Source organism: Chelonoidis abingdonii, chromosome 2 (genome assembly GCF_003597395.2).
Source record: "Chelonoidis abingdonii isolate Lonesome George chromosome 2, CheloAbing_2.0, whole genome shotgun sequence".
In the NCBI taxonomy this organism is placed as follows: Eukaryota; Metazoa; Chordata; order Testudines; family Testudinidae; genus Chelonoidis; species Chelonoidis abingdonii.
Genome location: NC_133770.1, coordinates 84,604,547 through 84,627,475, shown reverse-complemented (window position 1 = coordinate 84,627,475; position 22,929 = coordinate 84,604,547). Strand labels below are relative to the sequence as shown.

At 40.2% G+C, this 22,929-nt stretch overlaps 1 protein-coding gene across 5 annotated transcripts in view; it reads left to right on the top strand.

The window, feature by feature from the left end:
* Nucleotides 1-1,851: 1,851 nt before the first annotated feature.
* Nucleotides 1,852-22,929, top strand: part of TOPBP1 (DNA topoisomerase II binding protein 1) — a 51,733-nt gene continuing 30,655 nt past the window's right edge. For 3 of the 5 annotated variants that reach the window (XM_075062513.1, XM_032787000.2, XM_075062514.1), the window contains exons 1-14: nucleotides 1,852-2,412; nucleotides 3,939-4,026; nucleotides 4,987-5,121; nucleotides 5,743-5,886; nucleotides 10,135-10,316; nucleotides 10,442-10,635; nucleotides 12,360-12,539; nucleotides 13,183-13,352; nucleotides 13,805-13,968; nucleotides 14,531-14,778; nucleotides 15,172-15,491; nucleotides 16,321-16,493; nucleotides 17,231-17,442; nucleotides 18,973-19,271. In XM_075062513.1, the coding sequence (XP_074918614.1) occupies nucleotides 3,946-4,026; nucleotides 4,987-5,121; nucleotides 5,743-5,886; nucleotides 10,135-10,316; nucleotides 10,442-10,635; nucleotides 12,360-12,539; nucleotides 13,183-13,352; nucleotides 13,805-13,968; nucleotides 14,531-14,778; nucleotides 15,172-15,491; nucleotides 16,321-16,493; nucleotides 17,231-17,442; nucleotides 18,973-19,271 (2,502 nt within the window). In that variant the 5' untranslated portion in view covers nucleotides 1,852-2,412; nucleotides 3,939-3,945. Of the gene's footprint in view, nucleotides 2,413-2,646; nucleotides 2,721-3,938; nucleotides 4,027-4,986; nucleotides 5,122-5,742; nucleotides 5,887-10,134; nucleotides 10,317-10,441; nucleotides 10,636-12,359; nucleotides 12,540-13,182; nucleotides 13,353-13,804; nucleotides 13,969-14,530; nucleotides 14,779-15,171; nucleotides 15,492-16,320; nucleotides 16,494-17,230; nucleotides 17,443-18,972; nucleotides 19,272-22,929 lie in introns of those variants that run through there. The other 2 variants (XM_032786999.2, XM_032787001.2) reach the window with 2 other exon arrangements.

Genomic DNA, 22,929 nt, shown 5'->3' with positions numbered 1-22,929 from the left:
CCTCATCTGCCAGGTACTGGAACTGAGAACAGGTAGACTGCCTTTTCTTTGTTCTCTGCTCCCCTTCCTGGTGCCCTGGCAGTGGGGACAAAGAAGATAACACACTGGAATGGAGAGAGGTGAGAAATGTGTACAGAATAGGAGGTTGTAGAAGCTGAGGGTGTGGGAGCAGCACAGAAGGGACAGAAACTCGTGGACTGGAGCAGAGGCGGTTTGGTGAGGCACTATAGCTGTAGAGTGGGGAAGGGGGGGGGGGGCAAGAACCAAAGGATGGGGCTTGGATATGAGCAGAAGGGGAAGGGGTTGCAGAGCCTAGGAGCAGAATGGTTTATAACTGCTAGAGAACACTCCCCTATAGAGCCTGAATCCAGGAGTCCTTTGTCTCTCCATTTGTCTGTTATGAGCAAATACTGGTGAAACCCAATGACAGAATGTATGTCTCATCCCATTCTAGTTCACATTATAGAGGAAAACAGCCTACTATTGCTACTGGTTAATCTAACTGCAGAGTTGAGGTCTATGCTGTAGAAGTGAAGATCAGAACCCTGTTGATGAACTGGGGATCAATGTGGTTTAACATGATGGAATTAATTTTTTCAATTTGTTTAGGAAATCACATTGAGAAAAACAACATTAAACAAATGTGAAGTAGAACTTCATTATGTACCAACATGTTGGCTTTATAGCCAACTGCATTCACTTACTGCACTGAACTTTTTGCTTCATTGTGTTTTAAAATACAATAATTACCATGTGACTCTGAAGTCTTGGTGGCAATGATGGTGATTTCCAGATTCAGGTTCTCTTCATCATTCTCTTTTCAGCAAGAAATTCAGCCTTGTAAAAAGACATCTGATATACTTCCAGATTTAACCCTACTAAAGGCAGGGTGCATGAAATTGCAGAATGTCGTGGGGTCTTTTTAAAAAAAATTCTTCTGTACAGAGTCTGAAAGATAGAGATCTACAATATGTGTATCCCATACACTGTGTATTTGATATTCCTTTAAGTTAATATCTATGTACATAATATTGGCATGAATATTTACCAGCCCAGTCAAATATTTATTCACCTACCATATACTGGCAGAAAGCCCCTAACATTTAATTCGACTATCAAAAAAGTATTGCTTTAGATACCCCTAGTATAGAGCCCAAGCTAGGATTATGCTAGAATGGTGTCTGTATGAATAGAATAACCCTAACCCAAGTCTCACCTCACTTTATATGTACCCACACACAAAATTAGACAGCACATCTCAATAATCAAATAAATCATTTGCAAATTAGCAAGGAGGTAGCAAATTCTGTCGGTTGTCCCTATCCCTCCAAATTTGCTATTCCTGGACCACTGGTGCATGTGTAGCAAAGTCTGACAGATAGTGCCAAGTTGGCACAATTTGCTACCATTGAAAGTAGCCCTTTGATTGGATCTGGTCTGTGCTCAAGTCTCACCTCCCTTTACACATACTCACCCACAAAACTAGATAACACACCTCAATAATCAAATACATCAATCGCAAATAAACAAGGAGGCAAATAAAATAAATCAAATGGGCCCCTATGGTATCAAGTTGGGCTCATGTCTGTCCGCCACACACCCAACTCTCACCTCCCTTTATACGTACTCGCACACAAAATGAAACAGCGCCTCAATAATCAAATAAATCAACTGCAAATTAGCCAAAAACAGCAAACTCTGCCGGTTGTTAAATTCCCTCTGAATTCGCTACCCGACCAGGTGGTAGCAAGTTCTGACGGGTAGAAAAAAGACCGTGTTTGCACGGCGGAGGCAGCTGTTGGTAGCAAAATTGGAGGGATGCGATTTCTGCTGCCCTTCCTGTAGCAGGGCGCCAGCGGGCTGGCTTGAGTGGGTGCGGCCATTGCTGCGGGACTGGAAGCAGCCAGGCGCTGACACCTCGAGCCCCATGAGACCGCTCCCCACCTGGCCCAGCGACCGTTACAGCCACGCGCCACGACTCGCCCCCACTCCCAGCAGGGCGCGCGGGAGCCGAGGCTGCAGCAGGCGTGGAAGTGGCAGGAAGGCATCCGGGGGCGCCGCGCCGCCGGCGGCTCAGTCACGCGGGCAGAAGCTAGTGACGCAAGCGCTGGGAGAAGAACGGGCAGCTAGCGGCACAGAACCCCTCGTGCAAGCCGAAGACAAGAAGCGCGCGCTCCAGCTGTATACGAGGAAGCTAAAGGCGCAGAGGCTTGCCCTTTAAGAGATGCGCCTGTCCTGCGGGACTTGGTCACGTGATAGGAATGAGCATGCGCCTGCGCCTCTTAGCATCCTCTGGCGCGCCTGCGCAGTGTGTCTAGCTGTCTTCCCGCCCGCGTTGGGTTACCGGTCGGACTGGCAGTACTTGCGGGAGCGAGCCCACTCCAGTGGGTGAGAAGCCGCATCATCCACAACGTCAGTTTCCCTCTTCCCCGAGCCCACTCTCCCCTCTAGCCGCCCCGGAATGACCTTCCCGCTCTCCTGGGGCCCCGACACTTCTGGGCTCCCGGCGAGATCCAGCACAGCGCGGCGGGAAGGGTCTGAGATGACAGATCTAAGGGGGCGCGTGGCAGGCGCGAGAATCGTGACGCGCGTGACGTGCCGCAGCGCGTGTGATTGTTGCGCACGCGAGTGAACCGCCCCCTCTCCCCCCTGTGGAGTTTTCGTGAGGGTGTCGCGCGGGGAGGGGCGCTCGCCTCGCAGGGGCCCTGCCCACTTCCCAGGTACCGCGCCGGGACTCCGCTCCCCCTCTGCTGCCCCTCCCCCCCCCCTCCCGGAGCGTCCGGGGAGCGGTGCCCGCCCGCCGAGTGGCTCCTTCGGAGAGAGCCAGTTCGGAAAGCAACGTTAGGGCGCGTTTCAGCCCCCGGTCGGGCTGTCAGCCGCTGGGGAACGCTGCGGGGTGTTCCTTGTTCGCTTGTGCAGCCCGGGGGTTTCCTGGGGAGGCGCGTAATCCATGTTTTACGTTGTACTGTGGTGAACGAAGCTTCTGTAAGAAGTTGAGCACCTAGGGCCCGATCACGGTGTCCTGCGGGAAAGCCCAGTGGTGACGTGCTGATCAGGGACTCCTCTGGTAAAGGAGATCCAGGGAAAGATAGTGCAGCCCGGGATTGTGTTATCTCTCTGTCCTGAGCTCAGCAGAGCTGATGTGGAGGATGTTGTGCTTAAGCCTACCCTGTATCGTTACTTGTAGCCCCAGCGAACTCTCCAGGCAGTAAAGGGAGAGAGAACTAAGCCGAGAGATACCTGGTCTCCACCGCGACTCCGTTTCTGCATCAGAGAGAATGATCTCTGAGATGTATTGATCCTTTACATCAGGGTGGGCAAACTTTTTGGCCTGAGGGCCCCATCAGGATTCCAAAACTGTATGGAGGACCCCCCACCTTGTCCAACCCCCTCTGCTCTCTGTCCCTTGACTGCCCTGACCCCTATCCACACCCCCACCCCCTGACAGGCCCCCTGAGACTCCCACACCTATCCAACCGCCCTGGTTCCCTGTCCCCTGACTGCCCCCCGGGACCCTCTACCCCTTATCCAATGCGCTCCCCGCCCCCTTACCATGCCACTCAGAGCAGCATGTCTGGCAGCCGTGCTGCCCAGAGCGCTGGTGGCATGGCAAGCTGAGGCTGTGGGGGAGTGGAGCTAGCCTCCCCAGTTGGGGGGCTCAAGGGCCAGGCAAGATGGGCCCATGGGCCGTAGTTTGCCCACCTCTGCTATACATAGTACAGTTATTGAGGCAGTATATGAGCAAATTAGAAGCTCTGACATTTCCAAGGCATGAATTGTTCAAAATGTTTGGATACATTTGTTCAAGAAATTCAGAAAAAGCAATAATTTATGTGGAAAAATAGGTACATCTCATTAATGCAGGTCTTGAATACATAACATCGTTATTCTGAAAACTAGTACTTAACGTCAAAACTTATTTTTCTTTCATCCATTAGTTAAAGGATGAAAAGTGACAAGGAGCCATTTTTTGTTAAATTTATAAAGTCTTCTGGAAACTCTGAATATTTTTTTAAAGCTCTTGAGGTAAGCATTTTGGTACCACTATCAGCTGTTTTTTCCTGAATTTAGTTTTCCATCTAATTATTTTCATGGTTATTTGTAGCCTATTAATGCATATATATTTAAATAAAATGTATTGTTTCTGTAAGATGAAGACATTTAATGTTAGATAATACAGATGCCTTGTTTAACTCTTTTTCTACAGCAAGGATCAACATTTTATTTGTTATATATTTTTACTATATATACATTTGTTATATTTTTACTAATTATAGTGGGTTAGTTTCACTTCTGAACACAGTAGAGAATTCATGTAGTGAAATCATTGTTTCGTGAAACCGATTTCCCCTTTGCACCAATCCTGTAAGGTGCCGTGTGCCTCTGGAAAGGTGCTGAAGCACTCAAAACTTTTGGCCCAATCCTGCCTGGCATAGTGCTTACTATTGTGAGGTCTTTTTTGAAATAACTGAAGATAGATTGAATAACCTAGTTAAAAACCTTGACCTCCCCAATGGGCAAATTGTCCTACAGTGTTTGAATTATTTTATCGAAGAGGTATGCTGTGCCTTGGTAACTAGCATTTGAATGATCATCCCAATCAGACAGTGATTGTAGAGGGCCCTCAGCAGGTTCCAGAACAAAGAGAGCTGCAAACCTGAGGGTTCAGGTCCCTTATCCACGCTACTATAGCTTCATTGAAGAGGGTGTCAAGTCTTTTCTCCTCTGGGAAATCATTGGGAGTTAGAAGGCTATCAACACAGATTAGGTCCAATAGGTGAAAATTTGTACACTGTACATTTCTGTGGATTGAAATAATTTGGTATTTTTGTTCAACTTCACTACAAATCGATTCTTGTATAGTAATTTTGCTATAAGTAATTTCAACTGGATATGCTTTTGCCGTTGCCATAGGATTCATTTAAAAGAATTGTCTAACAGAGGGAAAGAAATTTAAGTATGTTGTTGTTTCATGTTTTCTTGCAGTCCATAAAAGAATTTCAGTCAGAAGAATATCTCCAGATCCTTGAAGAAGTGCCAGCGCTCAATATAAAAGAGAATGACAAATCCCTTTACATCTGTGACCCTTTTGGTGGCATTGTCTTTAGTCATCTCAAAAAGGTTTGCTACCCACTAGATTACTGTCAAGTGTCCTATTCCTTTTTAAGGAATGCTCATATACATGTTCCTACACATTTTCTCTTTCTGAATTCTTTATACTGGCTTGTAATGTACACAGTGAATATGTGTAAATACGGTATGCTGTTAAACAGAGTTTCAGTGGGGAAATTGCAAAGGGTAGGAATAGCATGAAAGGGAAGACAAGACAAGGTATTCAATCCTTCAGTCTCAATTGCCTCTGCTTCTGCAGAATCTGTGGCCACCTTTTTTGTTTCTCCATGTCATAGAGCAGCCTGGGAAAATGTCATGGTTGCAGTGATCTCTGAGATGTTACAGTAGCAAAGGATAGGATAGCCAGAGCTCAGTGGTGCTCCAGACATTGCCTCTGTTACCTATGCTGGGGCCAACTCTATTCCATGTGAGGATTTCTCTGTTTGAGCAGTCCCCAGCCAATCGGTTGGTCAGTTCCAACTACTTCGTGTTACTGGAATGGGATGTAGGATGTTCCCCAAGATGGGTGTTTTTTTGTTTTGTTTTGTTTTTTGTTTTGTTTTTTTGGTAATTTTGTGAGAAAAGTGTTACCCTTCCTTCCATATTAATCCTCTTTGATCTTTGTTGCAGCTTGGCTGTAGAATCGTTGGACCACAGGTAGTCATATTTTGTATGCAGCACCAGCGATGTGTCCCGAGAGCCGAATATCCTGTTCATAATATGGCCATGGCTGATATAACAATATCCTGTACTAGTCTTGAAAAAGAAACTAGGGTAATACATTACAATATATAATGGAAGAATAATTGTTCAGCTAGATTTTTGTGAAGTTTACTTCCAGATACAACATTAACAAGATTTATTGGTTAAGCCTCTGTAAATGCATTTTTCACTTACTGAAAACTTAAGTCAGGAATACAATTTAAATATATATAGAAAGAGTTATTTTTTAAATGATGATGATGATATGTTTCCATCTGAATAATTTTTGTCGCTTTGAATGAGTTAAAGTTCCCATTCTAATCTTCTAGACTAAGAAAACATCTGGAGTTTTACTTGGAGTGTTTGGATGCATTTAACTTTCTCTCAGTTGACTACTGTGTTTAAAGAATGACATTATCAAGGAGATCAGCAGGAACCTCAGATCTGTGTTAAGCAAGTTGTATGTAGAAAAAAAATACTTCATTGGTTGTTGGTGGGCGGGGCGCATAGGAAACTGTTGAATAGTTTATAGCATTCATGAACTGACTTGAGATGTAGATGGATTTTCTGGCTAGTTCTCTGCAGTTAAGATGTCACAGACTATATAATGTGTTCCTGTTTATCTCAAACTATAAAGTAATTAAAGATTTAATACTTAGGCTACTCTGAATTTCTGTTAAATATTGAACATTTTGATCACACTTCATATTAAGGTTCCATTTATAAAGGCTTAATAAATTATGAATAGATGTTTGAATAGCTAGTTAATCAATTAGAGTCTAGGTTAATAAGTGTCTTATAATTATCTATAACAGTAGTCCCCAGCCTTTTCGTCTGGTGGGCGCCAGACGGAGGACTGTGGTGGTGGTGGAGCACCCGCTGAAATGCCGCCAAATTTCTGCAGCATTTCGAGGGTGGCGCCTCTCGATGACATCACTTGTCAGTGGCAAGCGGCGTCATCGAGAGGCGTCGCGGCAGAAATTCAACAGCGACGCCTCTCGATGACGCTGCTTGTTGGTGGCGAGAGGCGTCGCCGCTGAAATGCCGCCGAAATTCGGTGGCATTTCGGTGGATGCTCCACTGGGGCTAGGACACAGGCGTGCCCGCGGGCACCGCGTTGGGGACCACTGATCTATAATAACTTCTACTGATGTGCTTATAGTAGGACTGTCAATTATTCACAGTTAATTCATGTGATTAACTCAAAAAAATTAATCACAAATAATAAAAAAAATAGTTGCGATGAATTGCACTTTTAAACAATAGAACACCAGTTGAAATTTATTTAATATTTTTGGATGTTTTTCTACATTTTCAAATATATTGATTTCTGTTACAACATAGAATACTAAGTGTACAGTGCTCACTTTATATTATTATTTTGTATTACAAATATTTGCACTGTAAATATGATAAACAAAAGAAATAGTATTTTTCAATTCATCTCATACAAGTATTGTAGTGCAATCTCTATCATGAAAATATAACTTACAAATGTACTTTTTTTTTTTTTTGGTTACATAACTGCACTCAAAAAGAAAACAATGTAAAATGTAGAGCAGTGGTCCCCAACCTTTTCCATGGAGCAGGCACCAGACGACTAGATGCTGAGGACTGTGGCCGCTGGACAAGCAGCTGCTGAAATGCTGCCGTGAAGGAGAGTCATCAGGCGGCTTTGCTGCTGAAATGCTACCGAAATTCGGTGGGATTTCGGCGGTAGCGCTTCTTGACATTTCCACTTCTCGGTTGCATTTTAGGGACTGCTTGTCTGGTGGCCAGTAGGTGGGCGCACATGGATGCCCCAGTGGGAGCCATGGCCCCCGCAGGCACTGCGTTGTGGACCTCTGATGTAGAGCCTACAAGTCCACTCAGTCCTACTTCAGCCAATTGCTCAGACAAACAAGTTTGGTTAAAATTTGCAGGAGATAAAGCTGCCCAGTTCTTGTTTACAATGTCACCTGAAAGAGATAACAGGTGTTCACATGGCACGGTTATAGCCGGCATTGCAAGATATTTACGTGCCAGATGCACTAAAGATTTATATGTCCCTTCATGCCTCAGCCACTATTCCACAGGACACGTGTCCATGCTCGATAACGATCCAAACAGAGCGGACCAACACATGTTCATTTTCATCATGTGAGTTAACAGAAGGTTGATTTTCTTTTTTGGTGGTTTGAGTTCTGTAGATTCCGCATCTGAGTGTTGCTCTTTTAAGACTTCTGAAAGCATGCACCACACCTCGTCCCTCTCAGATTTTGGACGGCAGTTCAGATTCTTAAACCTTGGGTCGAGTGCTGTAGCTATTTTTAGAAATCTCACATTGGTACCTTCTTTATGTTTTGTCAAATCTGCAGTGAAAGTGTTCTTAAAATGAACATGTGCTGGGTCATCCTCTGAGACTGCTATAACATGAAATATATGGCAAAATGTGGGTAAAACAGAACAGGATACATACAATTCTCCCCCAAGGAATTCAGTCACAAATTTAATTAATGCATTATTTTTTTTAATGAGCATTATCAGCATGGAAGCATGTCCTCTGGAATGGTGGCCGAAGCATGAAGGAGCATAGGAATGTTTAGCATATCTGGCATGTAAATACCTTTTGACGCTGGCTACAACAGTGCCATGTGAATGCCTGTTCTCACTTTCAGGTGACATTGTGAACAAGAAGTGGGAAGCTTTATTGCCTGCAAATTTTAACCAAACTTGTTTGTCTGAGCGATTGGCTGAAGTAGAACTGAGTGGACTTGTAAGCTCTAAAGTTTTACATTGTTTTATTTTTGAGTGCAGGTTTCTTTGTACATAATTCTATGTTTGTAAGTTCAACTTTCATGAAGCAAATACTCACCAGCAACTACACACCACACAGCAAAAACACCTACCCAGGAACCAGTCCCTGCAAGAAACCCCTTTGCCAACTCTGTCCACATATCTATTCAAAGGACACCATCATAGGACCTAGCCACATTAGCCACACCATCAAGGGCTTGTTCACCTGCACATCTACCATGGTGCCAGCAATGCCCCTCTGCCACATACAAAGAATATATTAATCAGACATCAAGGATTGTAACATTCAAAACCAGTAGGAGGGCACTTCATTCTTCCTGGACACTCAGTAATAGACTTAAAAGTGGCAATTCTTCAACAGAAAAACTTCAAAAATGGACTTCAACGAGAAACTGCAGAACTGGAATTAAATTGCAAACTGGACACCATCAACTTAGTCCTAAATAAAGACTAGGAGTGGCTAGGTCACTACAAAAAGTAATTTTCCTTCTGATACTCACACCTTCTTGTTAACTGTTGAGAATAGGCCACTTCCACATCGTTTGAATTGGCTTCGTTAGTCACTGACCCCCCACTTACTAAAGCAACTCCCATCTTTTCATGTGCTGAAATATATATATATATATATATATATTCTTACTGTATTTGCTTTCCATGGATCTGATGAAGTGGTTTTAGTCACAAAGCTTATACCCAAATAAATTTGTTAGTCTTTAAGGTGCCACAAGGACTTCTTGTTTTTGCTGATACAGACTAGCACAGCTACCACTCTAGAACCTGTTTTTATGATAAAGAGATTGCACTACAGTACCCATATTACGTGAATTGAAAAATACGATTTGTTTTTTACAGCGCAAATATTTGTAATAAAAATTAATATAAAGTGAGTACTGTACACTTTGTATTCTGTGTTGTAATTGAAATCAATATATTTGAAAATGTAGAAAACATCCAAAAAATTTAAATAAACGGTATTCTATTGTTTAACAATACGATTAAGTGGGATTAACTTTTTAAATCACGATTAATTGCAATTAATTTTTTAATCGGTTGACAGCCCTAACTTATAGCCATGTATAACACATGGTACTCATGTATATATCATGCTTATGGCATCTATTACTCATTTGTTAACCCCTTACAAACTATTTATAAATTTATTCTGAATAAAAATATGACATTTTTTCTTAAGTGACTGTTTCTGTCTAGTAATAGTATGTGATGTGGATTCCTGGGTAGTAAACAGAACACAGGCATTTTTTCTTATTTAATCTGGATTGTAAATGTGTTCTGGAGGGCGCAATCCCCTAGTATTCACTATTTTACCATTTTTAAAGGGATTCCTTCAAAATTGTTCATTTCTATGTAAGCAAAATATATTTTTCTGTTTTAAAGCTGCCATAAAGTTAAGTTCCAGGAGAAATCACAGGACATGGAGTAATATTTTTAAAAAAATGTAAGCGATATTAAGATATACATTTTGTTGTTTGACTACTTTATTTGCCTTTTTTTTTTCCTCTTTAGGAAGAAGTTCATAAGTATGTACAGATGATGGGTGGCCGTGTGTACAGAGATCTCAATGCATCAGTAACTCATCTTATAGCTGGAGAAGTTGGCAGCAAGAAATATTTAGTGGCTGCTGCTCTGAAGAAACCCATATTGCTTCCCACTTGGGTAAAAGCATTGTGGGAGAAGTCGCAGCAAGGGTAAAAGAACCACTTTTTGTATTAGGAAATATTAAATCGTGTACTGGTTCTAGACTATATTTATTCCTTTGGAGTTGTGTTGGGAAAAGATCTGTCTTATTTTCTTTCTTCTTTCCCCCCTTCAGTATGATTAGATACACAGATATAAGCATGGAAGACTTCATATGTCCTTTATTTCGTGGCTGTACAATCTGTGTAACTGGCTTAAGTAGTGTGGACAGGAAGGAGGTCCAGCGTCTCACTACTGAGCATGGTGGTCAATACACAGGGCAGCTCAAGATGAATGAGTGCACCCATCTCATTGTTCAAGAGCCAAAAGGTAGATATACTTTAATCAATTTAAGTTTGAAGGGACAACTTAGCGTAAAGCTAAGCTTGTGCATAAGTGTTTGGAGAATCAGAGTCTAGATCTGTATCTGTTTCATTATGCTGTTGTTATTGCCAGTGCTGTTATGATAAATATTATATGCAAGAAGACTGATACGGAGTGTTCTTAAGGGAAGGTGGAAAGGAGAACAAAGGGACACCCAAGCAGAGACCCAAACACTATCAGAGGAGGGAAGGGGAGAGAGTTACAGAAAAGAAAAAATAGCATCTAAACTAAATTTTGGTGAAATCAGGAGACTTAAGAATTTTAATTATGATATTAATTGGATTACAAATAAACAAACAAACTTGAAGATAAAATTTTCCCACTAAAATTTCTTAATTTCCACTTACTAAAATAAAATTAAAGCACTACTTTGTTCTTTGTAATTTTGTTTGAGACACTGGACTGAATTTTTAAATTTCCTCCCTACTTTTCCCAGGCAATTATTTTGTGATTTCTCTTTTTCCTCTCTCAAAGCCCCAAAATCTTGTTATGGCAATTCTGTCTCTGACAAAGAGCTTGGCATAGCTCCTTCAGTGGGACTGTCAGCTCTGCAGAACAATGTGAGGCATTTTCATCACTGGTTCTGAATGCTCGAGTGCTCAGATACCAGAATGATGAAACCAGTATAAACACTTGTATAGACACTTCCAAAACATGTCAGTCTGGAATTTGTGAGTCAAGTAAAACTATAAAATCTGATTGCAATGTGACAGAATGTGCTAATGCTGACTGCCCCGTTTGATTTTTTTAAAAAAAATTTAGGACAGTTATAAACAGCTCATTGTAGATGAGATTAACATTGTTGGTAGCTCAGCCACCATATATTTTAATTTTCCATACACAATACAATTATATTGGTTAAAAGGTTGCAAAAGTTTTAACCTTTGATGTTTTGATGTTTTGCAACTTTGGTATCACACTGTGAAATATATCCCCTTGATAACATGATCACAAGATGACTTTTTTGCTAACTAACAGTTGCTTTCCATTTTAAGTATGTGAATAAAAGTATGCATTTGCTTTTATATATAATATATTATAAAAACACATAGTTTTCAGGCCGTAAAGTCATGAGTTCAAATTCCATAGCAGAACTTTGGACTAATGTCTAATGTTAGCACTGCAGTGAAGTACAGATGAGCTATAAAAGTGATATTTTTATAGCATCCTGCAAGACGTAATTATATTAATCATTAATATTGCTTAGTATGATTATTGTTTAGTAGTATTGCTGTTCATCTGTATCTGACATCTAGTAGTTCCTCCTGCCAATTTCTTGTTGCGGTTCAGATGGAAGTTTAAGATCTCATGGCAGTTTTCAAAACAGAAAACCTAACAGATAAAAACAGGATTATTTGGCTTGTGTGCTTGCACTAGCATACCTAACACTGCTTTTAAAGCAAATTAGAATAGCTTGTTTATTATCAACAAATAATCTTAGGCAATAGTGCTGTCAGAGGAACCAAATTACACTGATCAGCTTTAGTGAATTTAATGTAAACTGCCACTTGGAAGAGCCCCTTGGTATTTGAGAATGTATTGGTAATTACCACCTCCAAATGCAGTTTTTGTTTTCACTTTCTTGATTTTGCAATATGTGGTCATTCTTTCAGAATTCTCACTTTTGGAGCATTAGCCTTTTATTGATTGTGATTTGTCTTTATATAAAGGCCAGAAATACGAATGTGCCAAAAAATGGAATGTGCAGTGTGTGTCCATCCAGTGGTTTTTTAACAGTATTGAGAATGGCTACTGCCAGGATGAGGCAATGTATAAGACCGAGTCTGTACAAAAGCAAAATACCACACCCAGTACATCAACTCCTACTTGCCAAGCCAGCAAACCTGACAGTAAGTAAGACATCTCAGTATACTGAGTGAGTTGATGAAATTTCAGTTAAGGGAAAGGAAATGTTTCAGTTGAGTGGGCTGCTACCAACTCTAACTGCATTAAAATTTTGGTAATGAGGCCCTGATCCTGAAAACACATGCTTAAATTTAAGTACATGAGTTTATTCACATTCTTGAAGTTAAGTGTGTGTGTGTTTCCAGGGTCAGGGCCCAAATTTTTTTTTATATATAGATATAGATATTTTTGGTCTGCTTAGGAGCATTGGAGGGCAACAACCAAGAGCAGACTGTGTTCATATCAAATGTAAATGCATCTCATTTAGTAGATGGCCACAAAGCTTATTGAGCAGAATAAGTTTTCAGAAACTGTTCTCCCACATTTTAAGGCTGACAGTTCTTCTAGAGAAAGAGGAACATGAGTTCTGTGTAAACGCCATTGCTAATGGTGAGAGCATACTGAATTTTGGTGTAATGAAACCCTACATTTTAACAGAGGCTAGACTATGCATTATTGTGGTTTTCAGGTTTTGTCTTCCTTATTAGCATCGCAAAATCATATTTGACAATCATACGTCCTGTTTGGTTAAGCAGTGGGAGAGACTAACTTATTTTCTTCTTTTTTTTATTTTAACTTTGTTTAAAGGTTGTACCCTTTCAGATGTCAGCCACATTTCCAATATCAGTTTGAATGGTATTAATGAAACTGCATGCATCTCTGCTATGAACAGCAGGCTGGATCCTCCTCCTGATGATCTGGAAAATTTGGATATCAGTTCTTTTCAAGCCCCTGATGATTTATTAGATGGATGTCGAGTAAGTTTTAACAATGTACAATTCTGAAATGACCAGTTATCATTTGGATGCAGCTAGTCTAGGTCTCCTGTAGTTATTGCTACAGTAAAATGTAATCCCACTCCCGGCACACAGATATAATCTATTTCAAGATAAACCAAACTAGACTGTTTATAATGTATTTGGGGTACTGGAAAAAGTCTCTTCAAATTGGAGTTCGACAAGAAGTGAAGCAGTATTGGCAACTTTATTTAATGGAAAATATTTTCTTGGCATTTCCTGGGATGTTGAGTTGTGCAAGACAAAGTCACAAGGATGAGCATTGAGGATGGAATAATTCCTTTGTTTTTTTGCAATTTTTCATAAGCTAAAGCTTGTGTTTGTATGTTTCTTTGATTGGGTAATGAATGGTATCAAAATACAACTGCTTCAACCAAAAATATCTTACCCTGTTCTTTTCTTTCTCCTTGCAGATTTATCTCTGTGGCTTCAGTGGCAGGAAGTTAGATAAAATGAGAAGGCTTATTAACTGTGGTGGTGGTGTTCGATTTAATCAACTCAATGAAGATGTCACCCATGTTATTGTGGGAGAATATAATGATGAACTGACGCAGTTTTTGAACAAGACTACTCACAGGTTCTGATAACTATGCTTAAAAGACACTTCTATAATCTTTGTTTACAAGAGGAAACATGAAAATATGTATTGATTAAACTTTTTTTTGGACTAAATAGCTGTGTATACTGTAGAGATAAAATTGTAAAGACCATTAAGTTGTGGTCACTAATCAACAATATTTTACCCCTGGGAATAGTGTTTTTTAAGTAGCATATCTCCTCACATTCAACAGAAAAAAATTATTAGCTAAAGAGGATTGTATGAAAATTCTAGAAACCCTCAATATTTGTGATAAATTACATTTTTCTTGGTTGTATTTCTTGTAGAAAATATGTAAAAATTCATAGTCTCAAACTTTGAAATGTTCACTAAATGCTAAAGGCTGCAGTGTGGATGCAACTCCAAAATTTTTTGTTTTAACTGGAGTCAGATGAGTGTCACAAACTTCGTACAGAAACACAAGTGTATTTGTAGAGTGAGCAGTGTCTGAGAGGGGAAAAAACATAGGTTAAAATGGTTTTGAGAGCCATCTTACGTGTGTGTGTGTGTTTGTAATACAAAGAATAATTTTATTTTACAGGCCTCATGCAGTGACAGCAAAATGGTTGCTAGAGTGCTTTGGTAAGGGTTACTTACTTCCAGTGGAGCAGTACATCCCTCTGAACTTCCAGCCAATAGAAAATACAGTTTTGGAGCAACCTGGAATTAAGCGAACTGTTCCCAAAAGTAATAGTCTCACAAAAAAAGAAGCTGTGAAGCTTGTACAGCATCAGAATGCAGATGAAGATGACCTCCTCTCTCAATATGTGAATAATGATTCCACATTAAGTAAGTTCTGATCCAAGCACTTCATAAAAAGACAAAATTTGTATATAGCTCTTCTGAAAAGCTTGTGGTGCTGTCTACAAAGATGGATATAGAAAAATGTAGTTACCTGATTTTAATAATATGTAAAGAAATTGTAATTCATACTTGATAGCATGTACATTTTTAAAATCTTCACATGGTTTGTATATTAATTTCCTTATTGTACTTAAGAAAACAATATAAATTAAATATAAACATGCCTCATATTGAACAGTTTGTAAATGAAATCTAAAACCTTAGGTTGCAGTACTGCATTGTTTTCAATTAATAACTAACAGGATGGTTGAAATTCATTTTCTCCCTTACATTCCTGTATATGAAATTTTCATCAAGTGGTTATTTTTTCTTTTTTAGTTGAAGTTGAAAAGCTTGAAACTGGTCACTTCAGTGATGCTGCTCATATTACCATTCAAGAAGAGAAGCGGTCCTCTATCTATTATAGTTCACTGACAGAGACTTCTACAGTGGTTGAAGAAGGCTTATTTGGCAGAAAGAGGTTCCTTCTTTTGGGTTTTGGTGAAGAGGATGAGTCCTGCATTGTAGAAATTATAAAGGAGAATGCTGGGAAAGTTCTACCCCCTCAAAACAGAGCAATTGCAGACTATGCTGTGGTTCCTTTACTGGGATGCAAGGTGGAGTCAACTGTAGGAGATGTTGTTACAAACACATGGCTGGTAAGGGGATACTGTAGAGCTATGACCAAACAAATATTAGTGTTAGAAATATAGAAACTGAAAACTTATTGATGGTTATATTTGCATTAGAACAGAGGTTTTAGCTTTGTTTAATTAGTGTACACCAATTTAAGAGAGTGATTTAATGCACCTCTTCTTTATAGGCATGTCTTTTACCTGTCTCCTTTATTATTTCTTCCTGCTTCCTGATTTAGTGGCACAAAGACTTTGCACATAAGATTTTGCTCTAGTTGTCTGCATAATAGAGGTATGAAGAGAGAGCTGGGTACAGTTAAGTTATGAATGACATTCTGTTTTAACATCTGTTTAGTAAGCCATCTTTTTTTCTCTCTTTCCCCACACTTCCCCATATTTCTCTGATAACATATGTAGCTGTATCTGGGTGATGCAATTGCAGGCTGACATTATAGCTCAAGTGGTCAAACATTAAAATATGTTGACCTAGATAATGCTTATAATCTGGACTAATTTGGTGTTTTTCATTATTAGATAATTAACTGTGAAGTAAAACCTATGCTAACTCTTATATTGGGTTTTAAAATGTTTTAAAGCAGTAGTTGTTGGAAAAATAGGAATTCAGGAAGCTTGAATCTTAGTGTGAATTTGACTGAAACTTTCTGGATCTTTTAAGGAATGTATCTAATCACATATAGAGTAATACATGTTCTACTTTGAACTTGAGGCACAAAGACAAAGAATGTCTTGCTGTTGATTCCATAAATGCTGTAGTACAATGGCTGAAATCATGTTTATCATATTCATTTATTTTGGCTTGGTTCTCATTTTCATTTATTTAATCATTTTTAAGATTATGTGTGTAGAACAGCAGCTCCTTTTAAACCCTCAGTCCAACCCACTTTTCACCCCAGTATCAGTAATGGAAGGAAGCACTCCTCTGGAAGATTGTGTACTGTCTTTCAGCCAGTTTACTGGTGCAGAGAGAGACTCCCTGGTGTTCTTGGCAGGTCTTCTTGGAGCAAGGTATGGAGTCTGTTGCCACTTATGTTCATTTTCTGGCATCTAAAATTTTTTTTCAAGTATTTAGTCACATGAGAGGAAAAAATGAGCAAAAAACTTCAGAGTTAAAATTTGTTCTAGACATCTTTTGGATTTTATTCATTTGTGAAAACTAATGTTGAAACATTGTGATTTATTATTTGGTTCTGTATTTCCTCGTTCATCATTAAACCTTCTAGAGACAGTGTCTTTAAGTGTTCAAATATTTGTGTATGTCACTAGTGAATATCTGTTCTAAAAAATAACTTCTAAAAGGTGGGCAGGAAGAGAGAGACTGGGACATTTGTGGTTGTCCATACTTACTTGGTCAGCGATTTTCATGGAGTTTGCTCATTGTACAAGTAAAACCTTTTTTTCTCCCTAGTTGCTGGCCATACAAACTCAGCCTGGGATATAGAAATTTAGCTGAAGTTTTTGGCTTGTGCATTGTCACCAGTTTAGAAAAATAATCTGTAGCCAACTCTACCCCCATTACAGTTAAAAATATGCACCACATTGTCTTTAGTGGAGTTGCTTAGGTGTAAGTGAGGGAAGAATGTGGCCCAGCTTTTGGAATTTAGTTAACAGTTCTGTTTAAGATACCCAAGCAGTACTAGAACCCAGCTCACTCTTTCGTGCCCTTGTTGGCTCTGCAGTCCTAATAGGAACAGTCTAAACAATGGCTACATTTTTGAGTGGTTACTTATATACATTTATTTCAGAGTCCAGGAATTCTTTGTGCGAAGAGCCAACCCAAAGAAAGGAATGTTTGCCAGCACCCACCTAGTGGTCAAAGAGCCAGATGGTTCTAAGTATGAAGCAGCAAAGAAATGGAATTTACCTGCAGTCACTATGGCTTGGCTCTTACAATCTGCAAGGACAGGAAAGAAAGCAGATGAAAGCAAGTTCCCAGTTGAAAATGTTAACACTGGAGGTTGGTTGTCTTTTTTTATGTCTTCTTGTTTATTTTAATATACGTTAATCATGTCATGTTACACTGCATTGCACTGTCGTTAAGAGAAATTTTTGAGTATAAGCTGATTTCTAATACTTAGGACCTTAAACTATTAAAACCAAAAGACTTTCCAGCTTATAATTTACTCTTCACTAGTTAAGATGTTTACTTTCGGCCTATCACTAAGCTGAGACTGTAAAGGCTAGTCATTTCCACTTGTTTATAGTCAGTGGTCCAGATCTTTAGCTGCGGTAAATCACTGTGTAGCTTTGCTGAAGTTAGTGGAGCTATGCCGATTTATATCGACTGAGGATCTAGCCCAATGTCTAGTTATTTCCACTTTCTGGTTTACACTTCTTTTCATGATACTGTTATATTAAGTTGTAAAACACTCTGGAAGAGTGTTTAAATCTAATTAAAAACTGTTTTACAAGAGAAGGCAGGTTCTATAAAATGTTTTTCTAAACAAAACGAACTTTAAATTACTTGACAGTGCCCCTTTTAGAACTGAGAAGCAAATTGGACTGATTAATACTGAATACCAGTTAACTCACTAGTTCTTACCAATGCATTTGTGGGCTGTATAAAATTGCAGTGATTAAAAACATACCTGCAATACTGCATTCAGCTCTGGGCATTTCAGTGCCAGAAAGATCTTGACAGGTTGAGTAGAAATTCAGAGAAAAGTAACAAAATGATTAAGGGACTGGAAGGAATGATTATATGTAAAACCAATTATATATGTTTGACCAAAAGGTGATTCAGAATACAAGTCATATTTAAGTATGGGTATTTGAAATGTGTAAACTCCAAGGGCCAATGTCTGTTGACTGGAATGAGATCAAGATTTGGCCAAAAGAGGGAAAAGAATTTAACAGGGTGGCCTAAGCAAGTGTAAGTAGTAGTAATGGAATGAAATTGAGCAAAGGAAAACCAGGCTGAAAATGAGGGGGGAAAATCCTAACTTTGGGGGGGGCGGTATTTAATATTTGTATTAGAGTAGTAACTAGAGGGTCTAAACTGGCTTGAGGAGCTGTAGTACTAGACTCTGTACAGTTGTAGAGTTTAAGACTACAAGGGACCACCAGGTAGTCTGACCTGTTATGTATCACAGGCCACCAACACCACCCAGCATTATGAAGTCTGTGCTTCAAAAAGAGTACAATTAAATATAAAATGTGACTCTTCCAGAGGATGTATTAGAAGCCCTATTACTGGAGTCATTTAAAAGCTAGGTTGGCAAAGAGCTGTAGAATAATACAGCAGAGAAAAGTTGGCAACATGATAGACTGCTGACCCCTGTGTTAGGCAATCTTCAGCATGCAACCCATCAGCACTAGTATAGAAAATAGGAACTTAAAAAGAAAAACCCTCCCTTCATTTTACAGCATATGTAGAAGAACAAAATATTGGATAAATAAAATCCTTAGCATAATGCAAGTGTATGCACATTTACATTTAGGGAAAAAATGATGGTGCTTAATTATAATTTTCTTTATTTAATTTAAGATAAAGAAGAGAGTTTCATAAGTCAGCCCAACAAGACAGAGACAACTATAATGTCTTCAGATATACCAGGCCATCCTAGCAATCTCCTTGAAACTGGGAAGAAAACAGCTGTGATGCCTCTTGATGTGAGCCGGTTCCAGAGTAAAGCTTTCCATAGTGTGATCTCACACCATATTGGGCAAAAGCCAACCCTTCCTGCAGAAGGAAGACTACTCCAGAAAGAACCATCTTTACACCTTGACACACCATCCAAATTTCTTTCCAAAGATAAGCTCTTCAAGCCTTCATTTGATGTAAAGGTAAACTCCTTTGCAAGTTTCTAAACCAGTAGTGCCAGCACATTCATATGTGTGTGAATGAAAAAGGCACAAAAAAACCCTATGCTAACCCTTTGTAAAGAGTGTGTATTAATACCACACAAAAAAACCCAACACTTCTAGGCTTTCTAGTTTGGCAGGCAGTTCAGAAAATTCACGTGTTCTAAGGGACAGAGGTTATTAGAATTGATACCTGAAGCATATAAAAATAATTAAAGCATGAATATTTTGAGAAATAGATACTATAGCACCCTTAACAAAGCCCCAGTATGCCTATTGCAACATATACCAGAGGGTCTTAAAGCAATGACCTACGTTACATAGTCTGTGTTGCTTTTTAAAAACAGAGTGAAACTTTAGTAGAAGAGTTAGTTTTTTGCGAACTATCGTAAACAGTCTGTATTTTGTTCATAGTGAAATAGTTTCCTGGTGGACTGTGTACACTTTTAAACTTTTACATTTAAGCTTTCTTGCTCATCCTACAATATTCATTTCCTTGTAACTTTATTCTTTGATTCTCCTTTCCCCAAGCATTCCCTTAATTTTGCTCTTGGCTTCTACGGAACTACTACTTTACTGTGATAATCCTTATACATCTGAGAGAATAGTAGCCATTATCCCTCTTATACAAAGATGTAGTTGCATGAAGATGGAGAAAGAAATAGGTGAAGAGGAGACATTTGTCTTAAAGATGGCCTGCAAATGGGAAAAAAAAGATTGGATTTTTGCTCTTTTCTGCTTCTTTCTGTTGCATAAAAAAGATCATTTGCCTTTTGTTTAACCTTAGATATATCAGTGCTGGAGAATTTCTTGACTGACTCAAGGGTGTACTGGAAGCTTACTCAGCTGAATATAAACAGAGAGCTCTTTTCCCCAATTAAGTTAAACACTGATAAAAACAACAAACCCTGTACAGTTTGAATATAAATCATTTCCCTTCCTAGTTAAGCCAGTTTGCATACAGGGTTTCTCTGCTGTCCTAAACTTATTATTTTCCATTTATCCATGACAGCTAATGAAAAACAAAGTGGACAGGGCCACAGCTTCTAATTTCAAGCAGAGGACAGTAAAATTGAAGATGGGTTTGGTATATATCCCTTTTCAGACCCTTTTTAGGCATTTCTAAAGAAGCAAACAGAGCACACATCCAGTTGTTTTTTTCTAGGTCATATTTAAATAGATATTAAATAAGAGAGTATAGAGAGAGGCTAGTCCTGTGATTAGAGCATGGAACTGGGACTCAGGAGATCTGAATTTGGTTCCTGGCTCTTCCATACACTTCTTGTGTGAGCTGGAAGAAAGCGAGTAGGGGAGAGGTAATTTTAGATTTGATTCTGGCTAAAAGGGAGGAATTAGTTGAGAATTTGAATGTGGAAGGCAGTTTGATTGAAAGTGTTCAAGAGTATTCTGTTGGAGGAGAAGGTATTTATAGAGGCTGGTGGGGGCAGTTTGCTGGGAGAGAAGCTGAGTCCTGATTATGGAGCGGGGCTTCTCTGACTAGGAGTCCTATAAAGGTAGCCAGCCAGCGGCATAGACAGCTGCAGCAGCACAGGAGCCAGCAGAGTTGTAAACAAGGGAGTTTGAGTGGGAGTTCTGTTGGAGAAGGTATTTGTAGGTGTTTCTATTCATATTTGTAGAGGCTGGTGGGGCAGTGTGCTGGGAGAAAAGCTGAATCCTGATTAGGGGGCGAGGCTTCTCTGACTAGGAGTCCTATAAAGGTAGCCAGTCAGGCAGTGGCATAGACAGTTGCGGCGACATAGGAGCCAGCAGACAGAGCTGTAAACAGGGGAGTTTGAGTGGGAGTTTGCAAGGGGAGTTTGAGGGGAAGACTAAGAGAGCCAGGCTAGTGAAGGGAGCGTGTGGTGGTCTGGCAGTGTTTTCTGTTCGTTGGGGGTTTGTGTTGCTGTGGGTGGTGGTGTTTTGGTTTGGTTTGTGTTTCCCGGACTAAGAGGACTTAGGTGAGAAGGCTATGACAGATACAGAGGCAGCAGTGGTACTGACCCAAGCAGTGGAAGACACAATGAAGATGACTGGATGTGGAAGCTGCGGCATGTACATGATCCTGGAGGGGGTACCTGAAAAGAGTTTTGTCTGCATGAAGTGCCACCTGCTAGATGGAAGAAAAGATCCAAGGATTGGAGATGCAGGTGGAAACTCTGGTTGAGTTTAGACGGGGGCTCAAGTGGATAGTGGACCAAAGACATGAGGAGACTGAAGGGAGAAGCTCAGACTTGCAGATGGAAGCAGGACCAAAGAACTCTGAGAGGAGACTGCTGGGTGAGGAAAGTGGACAGTGGAAGCATGTGACTAAGAGATCCAGGCAGAGGAAAAGATAGGCTACTGAATGAGAAATAGAGCTCAGAAACAGGTTTGCGGAGTTGGAAAATGAAGAAGGGGCACAGCAGGTGGTCACTGAAGCTGAGAGGGCAAGGAAGAAGAGAAGAGCAGCTAGTAGTCCTATAGGAAGAGGGGAAGAGTCAGTGGAGATAACACCAAATATGAGCCTCAGGAGGATACCAGATGGGTTGTGGAGGATTGCAAAGGACAATAGGAATCGAGAGGACTTGCAGCCAGAGGGAACAGGGGATAGACAGGAGAACCGCACCATCACCAGGAAAAGGCAGGTCTACATGACTGGGGACTTCTTACTGAGAAGAATAGACAGGCCTGTAACTAGAGCCGATCCACAGAACAGAAGGGTGTGCTGTCTGCAGGGTGCTAAGATACAGGATGTGGACCTGAGGCTGAAGAGGATCCTAACAGGAGTGGGAAAGAATCTACTCATTGTCCTTCATGTGGGAACAAATGATATGGCTAGATTCTCGCTGGAACATATCAAGGGAGACTATGCCAGGCTGGGAAAGATACTTAAGGAAATCGAGGCTCAAGTGATCTTCAGTGAGATTTTGCCTGTTCCTAGAGAAGGGCAACAAAGGTGTGACAAGATTATGATGATCAACAGATGGCTCAGGCAGTGGTGCTATAAGGAGGGCTTTGGGATGTATGGCCACTGGGAAGCATTCATGGACCGGGGACTGTTCTCTCAGGATGGACTTCACCTGAGTAGGGAGGGAAATAGACTTCTAGGATGGAGGCTGGCACTACTGATTAAGAGAGCTTTAGACTGGGAATTTGGAGAGATGGTTGGGAGATGTCCAGGTAATCTGCACACTAGATTTTAACATTGAGAGGGAAGAAAACAATACAGCCATGGGTAGGAGAATGGAGATAAGGAGAAACAGTAGTGTAGATACCAGTCTAATAGGTGATATTGGCGGTAGAATGATTGTGCCTAATTGCGTAAAGAATGTGAGAGAAGACAAACAGCAAAAATTAAGTTGTTTGTACACTAATGCGAGGAGCCTAGGTAACACAGTGGAGGAACTAGAGCTATTGGTGCAAGAAGTGAAATCAGATATTATAGGGATAACAGAAACATGGTGGAATGGTAGTTATGACAGGTATTGAAGGGTATGTGCTATTTAGGAAAGAAAGAAATAAAGGCAAAGGTGGTGGAGTAGCATTGTATGTCAATGATGAGGTAGACTGTAAATAAATAAGAAGGGATGGAATGGATAAGACAGTCTGTCTGGGCAAAAATCTCATTGAGGAAGAAAGCTACTACAGCTTCCCCTGAGAT